Source organism: Abrus precatorius, unplaced genomic scaffold, assembly GCF_003935025.1.
Source record: "Abrus precatorius isolate BTA unplaced genomic scaffold, Abrus_2018 Scaffold8, whole genome shotgun sequence".
NCBI classification, from domain to species: domain Eukaryota; kingdom Viridiplantae; phylum Streptophyta; class Magnoliopsida; order Fabales; family Fabaceae; genus Abrus; species Abrus precatorius.
This window is the reverse complement of record NW_020874428.1, coordinates 32,878,760-32,895,798: the sequence shown is the minus strand read 5'-3', so window position 1 is coordinate 32,895,798 and position 17,039 is coordinate 32,878,760. Positions and strand designations below refer to the sequence as shown.

General features: G+C 33.0%; 2 protein-coding genes across 6 annotated transcripts; one reads left to right on the top strand and one right to left on the bottom strand.

Moving 5' to 3' along the window:
- Window positions 1-368: 368 nt before the first annotated feature.
- On the top strand, window positions 369-4,193 carry LOC113847467 (18S rRNA (guanine-N(7))-methyltransferase RID2-like). 2 transcript variants are annotated; one of them, XM_027476603.1, is made up of 9 exons: window positions 369-549; window positions 625-700; window positions 782-865; window positions 960-1,015; window positions 1,261-1,317; window positions 1,643-1,692; window positions 1,897-2,049; window positions 3,159-3,291; window positions 3,607-4,105. In XM_027476603.1, the coding sequence occupies exons 1-9, from the start codon at window positions 451-453 to the stop codon at window positions 3,772-3,774; spliced, it is 876 nt and encodes a 291-aa protein (XP_027332404.1). In that variant the 5' UTR covers window positions 369-450; the 3' UTR covers window positions 3,775-4,105. The 2 variants fall into 2 exon arrangements, with proteins under 2 accessions (XP_027332404.1, XP_027332402.1); XM_027476601.1 differs by having other exon boundaries at window positions 376-700; window positions 3,607-4,193.
- A 452-nt stretch (window positions 4,194-4,645) lies between these two features.
- On the bottom strand, window positions 4,646-14,651 carry LOC113845987 (pumilio homolog 6, chloroplastic-like). 4 transcript variants are annotated; one of them, XM_027473760.1, is made up of 11 exons: window positions 14,379-14,539; window positions 13,504-13,854; window positions 13,159-13,334; window positions 11,551-12,863; window positions 11,320-11,461; window positions 11,124-11,231; window positions 9,431-9,643; window positions 9,236-9,346; window positions 7,462-7,656; window positions 6,085-6,256; window positions 4,647-4,903 (listed from the first exon to the last, which is right to left on the bottom strand). In XM_027473760.1, exons 2-11 carry the CDS (start codon window positions 13,790-13,792, stop codon window positions 4,833-4,835), a joined length of 2,790 nt encoding a protein of 929 aa, XP_027329561.1. In that variant the 5' UTR covers window positions 13,793-13,854; window positions 14,379-14,539; the 3' UTR covers window positions 4,647-4,832. The 4 variants fall into 4 exon arrangements, 3 of the variants coding, with proteins under 3 accessions (XP_027329563.1, XP_027329561.1, XP_027329562.1); XM_027473761.1 differs by having other exon boundaries at window positions 4,871-5,257; window positions 14,379-14,651; XM_027473762.1 differs by lacking the exons at window positions 13,159-13,334; window positions 13,504-13,854 and having other exon boundaries at window positions 4,646-4,903.
- Window positions 14,652-17,039: the final 2,388 nt, after the last annotated feature.

The following is a 17,039-nucleotide window of genomic DNA, read 5'->3' as shown; positions in this document are numbered from 1 at the left end:
TTTTATGTAGTTTATAATTTAAATTATTTATCTTTTAAAATATTATTTTTACATTGATATTATTTAATTATTATATAAAAATATTAATAAATTTAATTAAAATTATATTTTTTTAAATAAAGATATGCATCGTAAAAGTCAATTATAATCGAATTCAATTTAATAGAGAAGTCAATTATAATAGAGTTCTATATATTTCAATTCAGGATATTTATGTATAATTTAAAAAAATATATATATATATGTAATTTATTATTTAAAATATTTTATTTTTATAAAAAATCCGACAAATAGAGACTTTACACGAGGATAGAATAAAATATCTATTAAAGTAGATATCGTGATAAATAATTAAATATATTAACGTGGGGGTGAACTGAAAATAATTTAGTGAGGTGACGGTAATGGTGATGTGTGTGTAGGGTTTAGGGTTTTTGGTGTTGTGAAACGATGGCGTCGAGACCAGAGGTGGTTGCGCCGCCTGAGATTTTCTACGACGATGCTGAAGCACGCAAATACACTTCTTCTTCTCGTATCGTTCAAATTCAGGTTCTTCTTCTTCTTAATTTAATTTTCTTTTCTTTCTCTTCGAAAACAATTAATTCGATTTGGTGTGCGAAAAAGGCCACGCTGTCAGAGAGAGCGTTGGAGCTACTTGCTTTGCCCGATGACGGCGTTCCTAAATTGCTCCTTGATATCGGTAATTTTAATTAAATTTAATTATTTGCTGTCGCTTTCGTCAAATTTCTAGGGTTGATGAATGATCGAATGCTTTGTGTAGGTTGTGGATCGGGACTTAGCGGTGAGACACTCTCGGAGAGTGGACACCATTGGATTGGTCTCGACATTTCACCATCGATGCTCAGTATGCTATGTTATCCAATTTTTTGAATATTGTTATTCTATCTGTTTAGCATTTTGTTTGCTAATTTTTATTTTATTTTTTTGTTTATTCTTAGATATTGCGTTGGAGCGAGAGGTTGAGGGTGACCTTTTACTTGATGACATGGGTCAGGTATGCTATTTAATTAATTTCTGCTTAATCATCATCATTGTTGTTGTTATTATTAATATTTCCAGTTTAATGTTATTATGTTCTAATTCCGTGTTATTGTTAATACTCTGTGTGGTTTTTTCCCCTCTTGTCATCTGGTTGATGTTTGTGTGCGGCGAAATATTTTGTTCTCTTAAAATAGAGAAGAACATGTCTGCTCTGCATCTTACCTTACCGAATTTCTAATGCTTTATGTTTGGTTTCAGGGTTTAGGGCTTCGTCCAGGAGTTATTGATGGGGCCATCAGTATCTCTGCTGTTCAGGTGTGCTTTCAATATAAATGAGAAAAATTAAACTGAAGCCTGAAAAAGATTTTTACAGAATGAGCTCTTTGTTAAATTAAAAATGTACAGTTTTTGGACTGTGTTTGAGTCAAGCTCTTAAAGACCGTGGAGTGAAAGAAATGATACTTAGTTATAACGTGTCACTGTCTACTGTAAAGTTACATATTTTGAATGCATAGCTCTTGTGTGTTCCATTTTGATTTGTTTTTTTCCCCATGTGAACAAGTCTTGCTTCTCTACCAAGTTTGATTGGGGGTATCTCATTTTCATTCTTAATTCTGTGGACTTCTATATGATAATGCAGTGGTTATGCAATGCTGATAAATCCTCACACAACCCGCGTTTACGATTAAAGTATGTTCATTTACTTTTTAATTGTGCTACTTCTTATATCTATACTTTTTACAATTAGGGTCTCTTTAAACTCTTAGGCATTTGGAAACTTGCACAGTTCTGCTTTTCCTTGGGTCTCACGGTCTATAGTGAGATTGGGTTATGCTGGAATCTATCACCTTTCTCTGTTGCTCTAAGAATATATGAACTCAACTTTTTGTGCAGGGCTTTTTTTACTTCTCTATACAAATGCTTAGCAAATGGAGCTAGAGCAGTATTTCAAGTGTATCCTGAAAATCTAGACCAGCGTGAATTGATTTTAAATGCTGCTATGCATGCTGGATTTGCTGGTGGTATAGTGGTGGATTTTCCACACAGGTAAGAATACATAAACCTTATAACAGTTTTTCTAACATGTTTATTGAAAATCACAAAATCCAATGCATTGATAACATTTAATGTTACAATTTCTGATAAAATCTTACTTTGTTGATTTCTTATTGTGTATCTTTAGGCAAATGTTAGAAAAACTGACCTTACACCACTATAGCTCAATTGTTTCATAAAAAATAATGTACTGGAAAAATATTATCTGCATTTTTGTGTTTATTCTATCATCAGCACAGTTGCTTTTGTCTTCCACTGATTGGTTGGTGATGTAATCATTAGTTTCTGGTCAGTGGAGTCACGTTAATGGACTGAGATAAAATGCGTAAAACCTTTTACTGAGATTAAGTGAAAATATATTATGAAACTCAAATTTTGTCTATAATCCCTTCCTTCCTCTATTCTCATGTCACTGCTTGTTTTTCTTAGCATTATTTGTGAGAACCAGCAGAAATTAATTAAATATCTTAAAATGAATCATCTTAAGATGTATATTTTCCAAGCATGAAAAGTGCAACACCCCTAGCTGAGGGTGGAGCCATCATTTTTTATTGAATTTGAGGCAGCTAAATATTAGATTAATTCAAGTCCAAAACAATTGAGACAAAACAATATTAAAGAAAAGTCTGATTTGTCAACATTTCACATTCACAATAAAAAATAACAAGTAAACACAATGATAGGCAAATACAAAAAAGAAAAATGTCTGAACATTTTATCAAACAAATTTTGGGTAGCCAGTGTATTTTTTGGGTGTAGCCAATCATATTTATCTTAGCTACTTTGGGAGGCTTAAATAAAATTTGCTACCCCTGGACTGCCCCCATCATACGCTATTGGTAAGGAATAGACAAGGATGATCACAAATGAGTTTATTATCTGGAAATACATGCATGCATTGTTGTTTCACTCCTTTCTTTATATTCTTATAGATTTATTACTGATGGCCAACACTCCTAATATTGCATCTGAATGTAAATGTGTAATGTTTTGTTTGATGGGGTATTTAGCTATGATTTCTTTTGGAAATCATCTGCATCACAGTTTAGCCTTTTTGAGCATGGTGTTTCACTAACTGGAGAACAATTGTTTTATGATAGCACCAAGAGAAGAAAAGAGTTTCTTGTTCTCTCATGTGGTCAACGATCAATAAATGCATCCGTATCCAAGGGTAAAAATGAAGGTGGGGAAATTTGCTCTGACGATGACAGTGAAGATGAAGAAAATCAGACAGTGAGTCTTGCCTCTTGTGAATTCAATTCATATAATGAACTCTTTAAAGAATAATCCTAAAAAAGTGACTTTCCTTACAAGGCACCTGATGTTGACTTATGTCTTATTTGATTATTAGTTGGCTTTCATTTCAAAGCATCTTTGCTTTGTTTGATTAGTTGGTTTCTCGGTTGTCTTCATAGAAATGCACCTAATCTTAAATTTATTTCAGACTTTGGAAATGCAAATGATGTTCACAAGTTATGTATGCCTTTTTGTACCCGTCCTTACTCACAAGCTGATGACTAGTTTATTAAACAAAAAAAAATGCTGCAGGTATGTATCTCAGACAGGCATAGACCACGGAAAAAGCAGAAAAAGAATAATAAGAGCGGCAAGGGAAAGGAGTGGATACTAAGGAAGAAGGAGCAGATGAGAAGAAGAGGAAATGCTGTTCCCCCAGATACCAAATACACAGGTCGAAAACGGAAGGATCGATTCTGACTTTGTTTGGCATTTGCTTCAGAGTGTTGCATATTCCTAGTCACATTTATTATTTGATTATGGGGATTACGAATTGTATATTGATTATGGGCTTCAGAATCCCGTCCTGAAGGATCTTTCACGCTCGTTCCTGGCAGTCAAATCTGTTCGATCATGAGCGGCCTTGGAGATTTTTGTAAACTAATTATGCGGTATGTTGGATATTATTTTTAGCCCGGGATCCTGACCCATTTTGCCAATGAATTTGTACGTCCTTTACTCCTTTTAAAATACAGATAAAAAAATGTCACTTTTGCTTTAGTTGGTATTTGGCAAACTTTATGCATTTATTATTATTTTTTTTGGAGTGTTATTGCATGCCATTGCGCGGCAGATACACACTGGAGATGTTATTTTCTTAATATAACATTTATGATTATATTAACACGGTCATTTGAATTGATTGGCAAATAAGAGAAACATTTTCCACTAAACATGACAAGATAATATGGTTTTTTAGCTAAATATTTTTTGGTCAACAATTTATCAAGTAAGCTTAACTGAAAAAATCGAAAACTTTGATCATATTGAGCTCAGAAAAAGTCTTCGGGTTCTTCTCGTTCGAAAACCATCGTTTTTCCCGGTCGTTTCCATACAAATAATTAGAGAAAACTAAATCCTAAGCAGTACTTGAGTTGATTGTTTGCAAAGACAATCAAAAGCTTTAACACCCTATTAAAACAACCTCACAACGAACTTTATCATAGGTTCTCCAATAATTTTAATTTTATTTACAGATACTGTACTGAAGAAGCACTACATCTATAAATAAAATTAAAACAATAATAAAATTTACCATGAAGTCATCCCCACCCAGTCATAACTTAGTTATTGTTATATGTCGTGCTCATGCATAACTTACAAAATTCCTTTTAATTTTGAACATAGCGCCATGCTTTTTGACCTTGAGCTCAAGCTTGCCAAAGATCAGCACCACACTCCAATATCTGGCTTCTTCCTCCGGACAAATAGAGTATTTTCAAAACGCCAATCATTTCACTTAATCATGCCCAATTAAATCAACATGTAACCACTCCACAAGGACGAGAAGCAGATATTGAGAAACAAGAATCCTTGACTGTACCTAGCCCTTTTCTAGAAAACCACAGTAAGCAGAGATCTTCCAGTAAATTTACATGTGGAAGGATTTCCTTCCAAATAATTGCACTCAAACCATAATACAAACCAATTACTTAAATGACATAATTACATCAAGTTTCACATGTATGCATACACCAATATTTATCGAAGCCACGAATGTTGAAACTACCAAGGCGCAGAAGATATGAAGCCTCGGGAGTAGTAGCGAAGGTTTATTAGGAGGCCCAAAGATCAGTTGTCTAATCTATCTCCCGTTATACAGAATCCATGTTAGTTGCGGTGCCACGGAAGCATCGTACATGATCCTCTCTCTATTGCCATCATGATCCAGGTGTTTGGTTCTCTGCATTCAAAATATATAGGATAAGCATAAAAGGTGGACTACCGGGGTTGCCCCTCTATATTTTCTATTCGCTTTATATATTTAATTTCTCATTTGGCAGTGGGTTGACAAGTGAAAAAAGCAAATCCAGCTTCCTAATTTCACAAATTTAAGCAAATGGCTTGTTTGATTTTGAAGCTTCTACAAAAAATCAACATAATATGTCGAAAGAAAAGAGGTAAGTCAGAAGAAGGAAACCTTGTTCTGTTAGGTGAATGATTATCTAGATTTTAGTTTGTTCATGTACCCCTAAAGGTTCTTGTTTTTTAGTTTACGTGCAATTTGTCAAATTGCTTGCATTTAGATTTCATAATTTCCCAATTGTCCAAATTAAGTTCCTCATCCAATGTTTTATCCAATAATTAACAGGAATATAATGATGATTGACAAAGGAAAATGAATAATTTTTAAAATGCACTCAAAAAGCTTCCATTACAATGAATACATTCTGTTTTTTCTTTTAAAAAAAAAAAAAAACTATTCACATTTTTTATGCATTTTTTATCTGTAAATCTTATACAAATCAATGCAATCACAATTCTGTTCCATTTCCATTAAGTATGTTATAAATAGAATAGGAAAGAACAAGTACTACTTTTAGTCAAACTCTCTTCAATATACCAAAAATGAGCCAATGCCACATGGACAGAGCTCAAGCATATTTATCATAATCACCGTACCTACCCCATTATATATTACTAGAAGAATGCAATTGTGCTTTATATGTAAAAGAACCAGGATTTCTGTATTGTTAACCAAAGTAAACCGAAGTACTAGGGTGTACATACCTTCTCCAAGTAGCTGTTCAAACCGAGCCACAATATGCTTTCCGTAAGTGTATTTCTTCAAAGCATGAGCATGAAGTCTTACGCGAGAAAGTAACATTGCTCGCTGATTTTCAGAACAGATCTCAAGAACTTTCTGGACCACATAATTTGCAAATTGGTCTTTCATCATTGTCTACAGTGAAATTAAGAGTGGTGTAGTAAGCAAGAGTAAAAACCACGAAGTCATGGGTTACACCAGTTATAAATGAACCAATTAGTTATAGCATAATCACATAATATGTAATGCTCAAGGACTTCCTGCCATTGTAATAATTTGGAAGACCTTAACAATACCAAGTAAGGTGTAATAATCATCATAAATTGAAGGAAAGAATCTTAGGGTAGTTTTAGAGTCTCAAAACCAACTACAAAAGGAACCTTTTAAGACTTTAGATCAGTCAAATAAAGCAGCAAATCAATAGCCATAAAAGCTCTCTGACGTAGTTATTCTGTCAGTCCTAGATACCACATAATAAACTAGTAATGGGAACCTATGTACCACTTTATACCCTAACTCTTGCTGACATGGAGACAGGCATTTTAAGCAGCAGCATATATGTGGACAAAAAAAAATGGAAGTGCACTGATTACTCATGAATGAGCTAAATTTGGATGATACTATGATTATACTTATTTTAAAATTTGAGAAATAAACAATAAGATGGTCCATTTACCTGAAAGAAAAAGGAATAATCACAGGACAAAAAAAGGATTACAAGGAGACTTACATTTATGGGTATAAGTGTTTCCAGGAAGACATTTGCAATGTTTAAGTTGAGATACATCTATTGACAATGCTAACTAGCAAAAGATTTGGGTAATTACAATTGAATATTCAATTCAAACTATCCAGGCATAGGGATGAATTAATCAAGTGGATCTTGAAAATAAAATGCTTGATAATTCAGTTCAACAATTTCCCTCACCTTTTGAGGATAATGTATTATTTCTGTACAATGGAACACCTTTGCTGGGTATAAGGTTAGAAAACAACAAATCACGTGCAGCCTCTACTTAAAAAGTTGTGCAATTTCTGTCCCTGCCTAATAGCTTTACGCAATTTATTTTTTAATTTGGTATAGCCTCTGAACAAACTCAAAACTAGATCCGAGTCACTTAATAAATATTTAAACTTGAAGATGATGTGTGCTGACCCTTGGGTATGAGCTATGCGGGGCTGTGCTATAGATCAACCAATGCTTTAGGTTATTACACCCCCCCCCCCCCTTCTCCTTTCTTTTGGGAGGATTTCTTGTCTTACAATATGCTATATATAATAGATATATGAACATTCTATTAACTAGTAAATGTGATTAGCCTCGAAAATTGAATGCTTACCAATAAATTATCATTTTGTTTGTCATGTCCAACAATCTCTGCAATTAACAACTGCCGTTCAGTTGCATCACCATACTCCAAACATTTCTCAACAACATTTGATGCAAACTTATGCTGGCTTAATTGTACAATATGTCCTGACAGCTTGCTAATAATTTGGCTCCTTTCCTGAGGCTTTCCTCTCTCCAACACATGCTGTAATGACATAAGCAGAGCATCATAACTAAAGAAATGAAACAAAAATTTACATATACAAACCATAAAAATATCTCACAAAAATTAGAAAATGTTATCCAGGACAACCCCAGAATTTATCTGTATCATTGCAAGCATAGTAATAATATTCTATAAAGCTATTTGGAAAGGCATTATTAATTAACACATATACACAATACAAGTATTCATTCAAAGGCCAAGGGATGGGGGATAACCTTAAACATCCCCTCAACCAAAAATTAAAATACATGCACACTTGTGCGCACACACATGCTCATCAATAACATCTGTAAAATTTAATTAGAAGATCATGTGTGGGAATGGTTTGGGTTGTCCCCTCCAAAACTTTCAAAACAATCTTTGCACATTTATACTAACTCTAGTCATCAGCACAGCCCCATCTCACATACTTGTATTCAGATTTAGAAACATTTTCTTATACCACAAAAACAAACAACAATCTAAGTCTTATTTCAATAAGCGAGATTGACTATATAAATTACACGATGCCATTGAACTTGGTCAAAAACTAAATTCTTAAAAATTCAAAAACTAAATTCTTAAAAATATTATTAATTAATAGATATCTTTTAATAACTCTACTAAAGTTCTTTGACAGTTTTCAATCATCGTTTTTCACTGTAAGTGTCATTCCAATATTCTCACAAATACAATCATTTACTATTGTTATTTCTCACATTACCACTCATCTAGCTTAATATTTTCATTTTTGTCACCCACTTTTTTCTCGTGTTATTCTATGGCAGTCTTGATTAAAAATAGAGAATAAGTCAAAGCAATACCCTCTACCTCACCTCACCCAAAGCAACCATTGCAAAACAAAATTTATAAATTATGCAGAATTTCTTTGAAATGGGGTAACTGCTTATATAAGATGAAATACAAGAGAAGATGATCAAGAAATTATAGAAGAAACACAAAAACCAACAGAAAAAACCATCCAAGCAGAAAAAGAATATGGAAACCAATGATTTAATTTGAACATCATGTCAAAAAGTGATCTGGCAAACTGAAAGTGAAAAGGAGCTTAGGAACAAAAGTAGGTTAAAATAGAAAAAATAAAATAAAAGGAAAAACTTTGAAGAGTGAAGCTACAAAGCCTTGACAGAACAGTAAGAATTGTTGTGTGTTGCTAGGTCATAGATTTGAGTTGTGGAATCAGCTTCTTGCAAATGCAAGGTAAGGCTGCTTACAAAAGACCCAAAAGAGCTTCTTTCTCAATTCATAGCATCAAATTTCCTTTTAAAAATCTTCTAAGAGTGAATTAGCAATGTAGCATATGCTAAGACTCATAAATCAAGCTATTCAAAGTCAGAGCAGGACTGTTATACAAGTAATCAGAGCTTGCTGCTTGAAGCCACAAACCTGGTTAATTCTGTAATGCAGACAGAGCATATGTAGCTTGTTATAATTGAATAAATGATAGAAAAGGCATGTCTATACCTCCAACTTAATTCAGTTTCTACTATGCATCATGATCACTACTTGCTTCTAATAATCAGTATTGCAATTAACAGAGAAAAAAATAGCAACTAACCTGAGTAACATAATTGCCATACTGGTCCTCAGCAAGAGTAAAAACTGACTCCAAGATTTCATCCACAATAAACTGACATTGAACTTCATTTGAACAATGCTCTAGGACTCTCTACAAGAAATATCGTCATGGAACTGAACACAATCAGAGAAATGTCAATTTCTTGTATGGAAAAGGTAAATTCAATAACCTTACCTGTATGACTCGGCAACCATAGGGATGCATAGATAGAATAGCAACTTGCCCACGGAATGCAGATATTATAAAGCCAATTTTTTTGGTTGGAATAGATTCAACGCATTTCTGTATTACATGATTCCCATTTTGGTCACGAACACATCTCATAACATGTCCATCCAGCTCATAAACAAGCTGAGCTTTCTGTTCAAGATCGATAACCTCAAGTGCCTGCACAGGCACAAAATTGAAATAAATATAATAGTATTAAGCTCTCAATTCAAGGCTTGATTTGTAGCCATAACTTTTCTCTACTATCAACATTCTTCACTAACAAACAAATCACACTTTGGAAGAAAACAAAGAAACGACAATTTTATGAGAAAGCAGTCTGTCACTCTGTCAACCTTCAATTGTGCCCTTACCCATTGGACATTCTTCAATGGAATAATCAAAGCCAAACACATTAGCAGATCACAAAGTCCAAACAATGTACGACTTGTGGGACAGAAAAAAATGAAAAAAGGCATTCCCTTTGCTTTCAATAGCCATATTTATTGAAAGGAGTGTTAGGAATACACTTTTAATTATTGGCTAAAATTCATTTAAAACTATTAAAGCAAGAGAGAGAAACACTAAATTAAGAGTGAGACCCACACGATTTTTGTAGTTTTAATAAACTTTAATCAATAACTACAAAAGTGTTGCTAGCATTTCGATAGCGGCGCTATCGCTATGACACAGACTCTAGTTGCCACAGATCTTCCCTACCAGATCATTTCTCCATCATAGGTGGTTTTGTGGGTGGAAACATGGATTTTTGCAGTGCAACAGTGCCGCTACAGAGAAATGGCAGATCTCTCTCTCCCCCCCCCCCCCCCCCAAAAAAAAAACAAGAGGGGGCAGGTGTTCAGGGTAAAACAAACTTTTTACCCCTTTTCAAAGCTCTTTGAAACCCATAAGTCCATAACCCCACATTTTTTCTTCGCCCTCCCTCTGTTCAACACTTCTTTCACTCTCTTGTATCTGTTCTGCTCCTTTCTCTGCTCTAGCAGAGGCACCCATCTCCAGCAACTTTTCCAGTGGCATCCTCTATACTGTTCTGCGTTTCTACACTGCTGTCTCTGTTTGTTTCCTTCACTTTACTTACTTGTATACTTTGATAAACTAACAACCAGACCTATGATTTTTTGTTGATAATCAAGAATATGCTACGAATTATGAATTTATGAGAATTTTTTAGCATTATCTATGCAATTTTATGCATACATACAGATTATATATATAGTTGAAATGAATGAAAAATATATTTGTTGTATTTCATGAATGAAGAGCACAGTATTTATATACAAATGTAACAGAATTGATACCTGGAGTTTTGGGATTAGGATCTATCTATCTAAGGAAAGTATACAACAAATCAGAAGAATATCAAGCTAATATCTCAACAAATCAGCCCCATTTTCAAATTGTATTTTGCAAAACACTGGAACTCTAGTAAATGCCGAAGTAGGATCCTCACATATCCAGATCAGATCACTAATAAATCTCAATCATAAATGCTATGATTCAAAATGGTAGGAACAAAGTCATAGTGACAAAAATCCATGAGCATTTCTTGTAACCAGATTGCAATAGCTTTCAAGACAAGCAGCTTAACTAAATACATAGCAACATCTTAACACTGCATGAATCAATATTAATTACATACCTTTTGGATTACACGACAGCCATACATCTGCAGACTTAAAGGCAGTATCTGACCGAGAAGTCTATTTGCAAGTTCCTTCCTCTGCTCAGGGCTTCCATACTCAAAAAACTATGTACAGGGAAAAATGCAAATTAAAGCATAACAGATTCAAGACAACCATTAAGTTAGTTAATAAAATGTACATTTCAAAACACACCTTCTGGATTACATAGTTGCCAAATACATCAGTCATTAGTTTAGAAGTATGTGGAAGAACCTCTTTGAACACTAGTTCCTTCTCTTCGACACCACAAATTTCCAACTTCTGCTGTATAAAACGGCTCCCATGCTGATCAGTGCTGGAGTTATAAACCATGGTGAACTTAATTTCCAAAGCCAAAAAATTGATAAAAGTGAAAGGGAGAACGATAATGAAAAGATTACTTGCCTAAATTCAACAATATGTCCAATAATATCAGACAGCTCAAATCTGCGACCCTTGCCAGATTTTAATTCTTCTAGAAAAATAACAACTTTGGGGTCATGAGCACTGTCAAAGCCTCTCTGACCTTGCCATCCAGACATTAAACCTCCATTTTTCCCAGAAGCTGGAGAGAGTTTCATTTCATTCCTTCCACCTAGAAGGCCAGGACTGCCTTCTGGGTATCCAGATAGAACAGGTCTCGAAAGTGGTGAACTTGGATACTGGGCTACAAAACCCATATTTGAAGGCTGTCCAAAATAACCTGGCATCATTAGCCCACCTCTATTAGAGTTCAAATTAGCACCACTTCTCTGATGATGTAATTTTTTGTCATCCAAGTACACACCACTATGGGGCCTTTTTTGGGAATCAAAGAGGCCAATTTGGCTACCAACACTTGCTCTAGGTGCCAGTGGATGACTAGAAACACCATATCCTTCCACAAAAGGTTGCTGATGATATTGCATGTAAAGTGGATCACTGAAAGAAGGATGAAGAGGAAATCCAAATTGTCCAAAAAACTTGTTTGAGTGTATCATCTCAGCTCCATGTGAAATGCTTCCTGCAGTAGAAACCCCTGCTGCTTGGGGAGTAAAACTAGAACCAGTAGCCCCATCAACAAGTGGTACAGCACCATGAGGAGGGTATGCAGCAATATATGGAGGAACAGCTGCGGCATTAAAAGGGTATCCACCTACGTATTGGGGAGAATATATCCCTGAAGCCTGCAAATTAGCATAAAATGGATTTGCTGAGGTCATATAAGCTGCTGCTGTAGCATATAGTGGTGGTGTAAACCCTGATGGCTGCAGTACTGGCTGGACATCAGACAAATTGTGATGGGGCTTGTGAAGAAACTGTTCCATACCAACATATGCACTTTTTTCATTTTGAGAATTGGTGCTAGGAACTTCACATGGATTGTTTTGTTGGTGATGTTGCGTCAAATTATTCTGGACGCAATTTTTCCATTTATCATCATAACTTTGGCTTTCTGAATTTGGTAGATTAGATACACTAAGAGCCCTTAATTGAGATTCCATGATTGTAACATCTAAATCACTAAAGCCCATGCTTCCAGTGAAGCTGAGAGGTGATGAACTTGTGACAGGGGCAGGGGAAACAACAGTTGATGTCAGCCTTAAATCATCTGCACCTATGGTAGGTTTTGCAGCATCTAGTGTGGCGATAGGAGAGTCATGAGAAGAACTGATCAGCTCATCCACAACTCCAAGAGATTTATTATATACAGGTGACATGGAAGGGGGAAGATCTTCCTGAAAGTTTGAATTTTAAAACAGAACAAAAAAATCATAAATTCACCATCAGTGAATTTGTCTGGAAGGGGAAACAAAATAAAAAAAGATAAAGTGATTGACTATTGTCAAATCATAAACTCAACCACTTACAAAAAAAGGAAAGTTATCACAAACTTGGGAATTAAGATCAGTACACACTACACAGTACCCATTACAGCAGCAGCAGGAAAGGGGCAAAAAAAAGGGAAATAAATGCAGCCGAAAGTAAAATCCTGACAAATAATTTTTTTTTAATTGATGTCACAGTAATCACCAGTACTAGATTTTTGAGCTGAGATGACGTTGAAGCTGCATCCTGTCTATGCCATTTTCCACTAGTCTTATCAAATTCATTATCATACAGCTGTTGAGTCGAATCATCCTCAGACTCCTCCTTGTGTGTTGCAAGAGTTCCTCGTGACAAATGAAAAGAACCTTTACTGCTATCATCTGCACAAGACAATCCCCATTTACTGTTAAAAGCCTAAAACTTCCAATCGATGCACCAGACAGGTCTTTTTACCATGATATAAGTGGAGGAGGAAGTTTAGTTTTTAAGTTGACATCAGAACATTAATATGCCTAATAAGCAACATCTAGTAATCTGCTTCAGACTCACATTTTTGCATAGCTCTGTTCTGCAATCCCAAACTCGCATTCCGGGTGGTGTTCTGGGATAGTAGATTTTCTATTGCCAGAAATGAGCCCTCCATGCTTGGAGGTGCACTGCCACTGCGATTGGGTACCACATCCTTTCCACTGCCTCGAAATCCATGGCCCTTCAAAAGTATCCCCAAATCCTCTGTTGCCATGTGATGGGAAGATGGTGAACCAAAAGTTGCAGCTTCCTTAAGAGACGGCCATTTCCCCCCAGCTTCAGAGATCCTGATTGGACTCTCGGTTGCCATAATACTGGAAAATTAGTTAACCCCTTCTTTTGTAATGAAAACACGAAATATCATATTGCCTCCTAAAGTGCACCAAAAAAGAGTTGCATCAGCGTAAACTTCTAGTGAGAGATAAATTTACAGCACAAGAAACAAAAACAGTAACGAAATAATATAGTGGCAAAAGGAGTAAAGCCATAATATAATACTTAACACAAATTTGCAGAGATATAATGCAAAATCTCGCATAACAATAAACAGAGTTAAATTATGATACTGTGTTGTTCCTTAAAGTCATAACAAGTTCACTGCTCAAAATTCCATTTCAAACTAAAAAGTTCTTCAACTTCATCAGCAACCAAACTAGAAACATGCCAGCCACGATCACGGAACGAGTATCATCACCAAGCACAACAAACAAATCAAAATACCTAGTATAATTTAACAATTTGTAATTTCATAATAAGAAAGGGAAAAAAAACAAACGAAATTCACAAAATACAAAAGAGAGAGAGAGAGAGAGAGAGAAAAAGTTAGTGCATGAAAATGGAGAAAGCACGAGAATAAAAAAGAAAGAGTAGTTGAAGCATGAAGAAAATGAACTAACGTTGGTTTTGGAGCATGTTCTTAAGGTGGTGAAGAATGAGAGAGTCTGAAACCCTAGATTCTTTTTGGAAGCAGGATTTGGAAAGAGAGAGGGAGATGAGGATGAGCGTGACTGAATTGATATGTAATGTTATGTTATAATTAATATTTGTTTATTTATAGTTGGTGTTATGGGTCAAATGCAGTGCAGTGCATGAGAAGAAGATTTTAAAAGTGCGTTTGTACTAAGTATGTACACGGAAAAAAAAGCGCTACTTCCAGCCTCCGTTTTGCTAAATTCTGTGTTGTGCTTTGCTTTGGGTGCTTGTGGACCGTCAGAATAGGACAAAGATGGAAATGAAGTGGCCAAATTAATCATTCCCGTAATAATACACATTACACTTACCATAGTCCATTATTTATATAATCTTTTAACTTTAAAAACATTAGTTAATAACATTATCTTTTTTATCAATGTTTTATTATTTTTCTTATCTCAATGCACAACTCCGTGCAACACGTGTAAATAGCATGCAACTTCCTCTCCTAGAGTTTCCACCTGCGGCTAGCACTGTTAAAGAGCTTCTGCATTTTTTTTCCCATGTGCCTTGCGAGTTTGAGTGCTTTACATTGTAAAAGATATTCTTTTTCGGCTTTCCACAAATTAAATTGAAATTTTCATGAGACTTGTTGTATTCTTCTGTTGTTTTCTATAATATTTGTATTTTATAAAAGAGTATTTCATAAAATAAGCAGTAAATAAAATAGTATATGTTCTAAAATATAAAAATTTATTTAACAATATTTTTATAAAAAAATATTAAATTTATAATATCTTTTTCTATATTTTAAAAGTGTTCTTCAATAATTGTTAATACTTTTTTTAATTAAAATTTATTTTTAAATAATATGAGAGATTAATACAAATAGTATATTTGCTATAGTCATCTAAAAAAGTAACTATTTGTTTAATTTAATTTATTAATAAGTTTATAAATAGATAATTTTTTACAAATTTAACCAAATGTATATTAAAATGTACAGATATTTTATTGAAACATAATATTAATGAAAAAAAACACAATGAATGTCTTTATTTTAGAGTCTTTTACATAAATAGAAGAAAATAAATTACATATTATGTAAATCTTCCACATTAAACATGTTTACATAAATATTTTTATTTTAATATAATAAAAGATGATTAAAATTTATTTTCGTGTAAAAGATAAGTTCCTTCGAACCATTAAAAAAAATCAATTATAATCAACTTTAATCTATGTAAAGAGATGTGTAAGAAATTGATTATAATAAACTTTAATTTACATATAAAAAATATATAAAAAGTCTAATACAACATATATAAAGTGTAATTTTTAGCTAACATTTTAGCTATTAAAGTTAAATTTTTTGGTTAAATAAATATGAACACCTTAGCAATAATAAGACACAGTCTAAAAGAATAAATACACTTAAATTTTTCATCACTTAGAGCCACAATTTCAACTTATCACACGAGTTCCCACAAAAAAGTAATGTTAAAGTGACTTAAGAATTAAAATTCATATAAGAAAGAGTGCAAGTTTTGTAAACTCTCCCTCGTACTTATTGAGACATCATATTGATTTTCACACAATTCTTAATGGTAAGACAATAGAGTTAGAGGAAATGTTGGAAGAAGTAACATGCATATAATTAAAGTCAATTACAACTATGTTTTCTCATCTACACTAAAGTCAATTATAATTATCGTTTTACTTATTATTCTTACATAAATCAAAATTAATTATAAGTAACTTCTCACACATATTCTTATGCAAACTAAAAAAAAAACTTATTTTTTGTATAAAAATTTGATTGTAATCAATTTCTATTATACTCAAATTAAAACATCTATGTTAACATAATTAACTTGAAAGATTTGTGTAATATGTAATTTAATTTATTTTATTTATGTAAAAGACCCTTATTTTATATTTTAGTTTCCATTTCAAAGAAGAGATTTTATGTTTATTTTAAGCTTTGAAATATTAATTTCTAGATAAAACAATATTACAAATGGGAGCCCTCTATCAAGAAAGTAAAATATTTAAAGGAGTTATTCCTTTCATAATTCAGTACTTGTATTTTTAAAATTAAATTTATATAAAAACGATATCTGAATTATGTTTTTTATATATAATAATTAACTTTTGTTAACTTTTTATTAAATTTGTTATAAATTATGTTAAATAATTTTTTTTTATTACTTTACACAAATTTTCAAATTCTTCATAAATTTTGTGTTCATGTTTATAAGATCCACTCATTACCTTATATAAATTTTTAAATTTCTATAAATATTATTATTCATATAAAAATTAACAATACTTAATTTTTTTAAATAAAATATGTTTTGAAATTACTGTATTTTATTAATTCTGTATTAATTTGGTAGATATTATTTAAAAAAAAATACTATATATATATATATATATATATATATTGTAAGACTATTAACTAGTTTATTTATAAATATATGTTTTTATTATTATTCTCACCATTTTATACTCATAAAATGAAGCAAATACAATTTATTTATGTAAAATAATTAAAGTTTAATACACAAACAATTTTAATAAATAATTAAAAATAATAAAATTAATAGTGAAAGTTGATGTAAGTGTCAAGTGATTTGATATTA

Coding starts and splice junctions, on each gene's coding strand:
- LOC113847467 (XM_027476601.1), top strand. CDS start 451: ATGGCGTCGAGACCAGAGGTGGTTGCGCCGCCTGAGATTTTCTACGAC. Junction 866..959: donor CATTTCACCATCGATGCTCA/GTATGCTATGTT, acceptor GTTTATTCTTAG/ATATTGCGTTGGAGCGAGAG. Junction 2,050..3,158: donor GTGGTGGATTTTCCACACAG/GTAAGAATACAT, acceptor GTTTTATGATAG/CACCAAGAGAAGAAAAGAGT.
- LOC113845987 (XM_027473760.1), bottom strand. CDS start 13,792: ATGGCAACCGAGAGTCCAATCAGGATCTCTGAAGCTGGGGGGAAATGG. Junction 9,644..11,123: donor GCTGTCGTGTAATCCAAAAG/GTATGTAATTAA, acceptor GTGCCTGTGCAG/GCACTTGAGGTTATCGATCT. Junction 9,347..9,430: donor ATGGTTGCCGAGTCATACAG/GTAAGGTTATTG, acceptor TATTTCTTGTAG/AGAGTCCTAGAGCATTGTTC.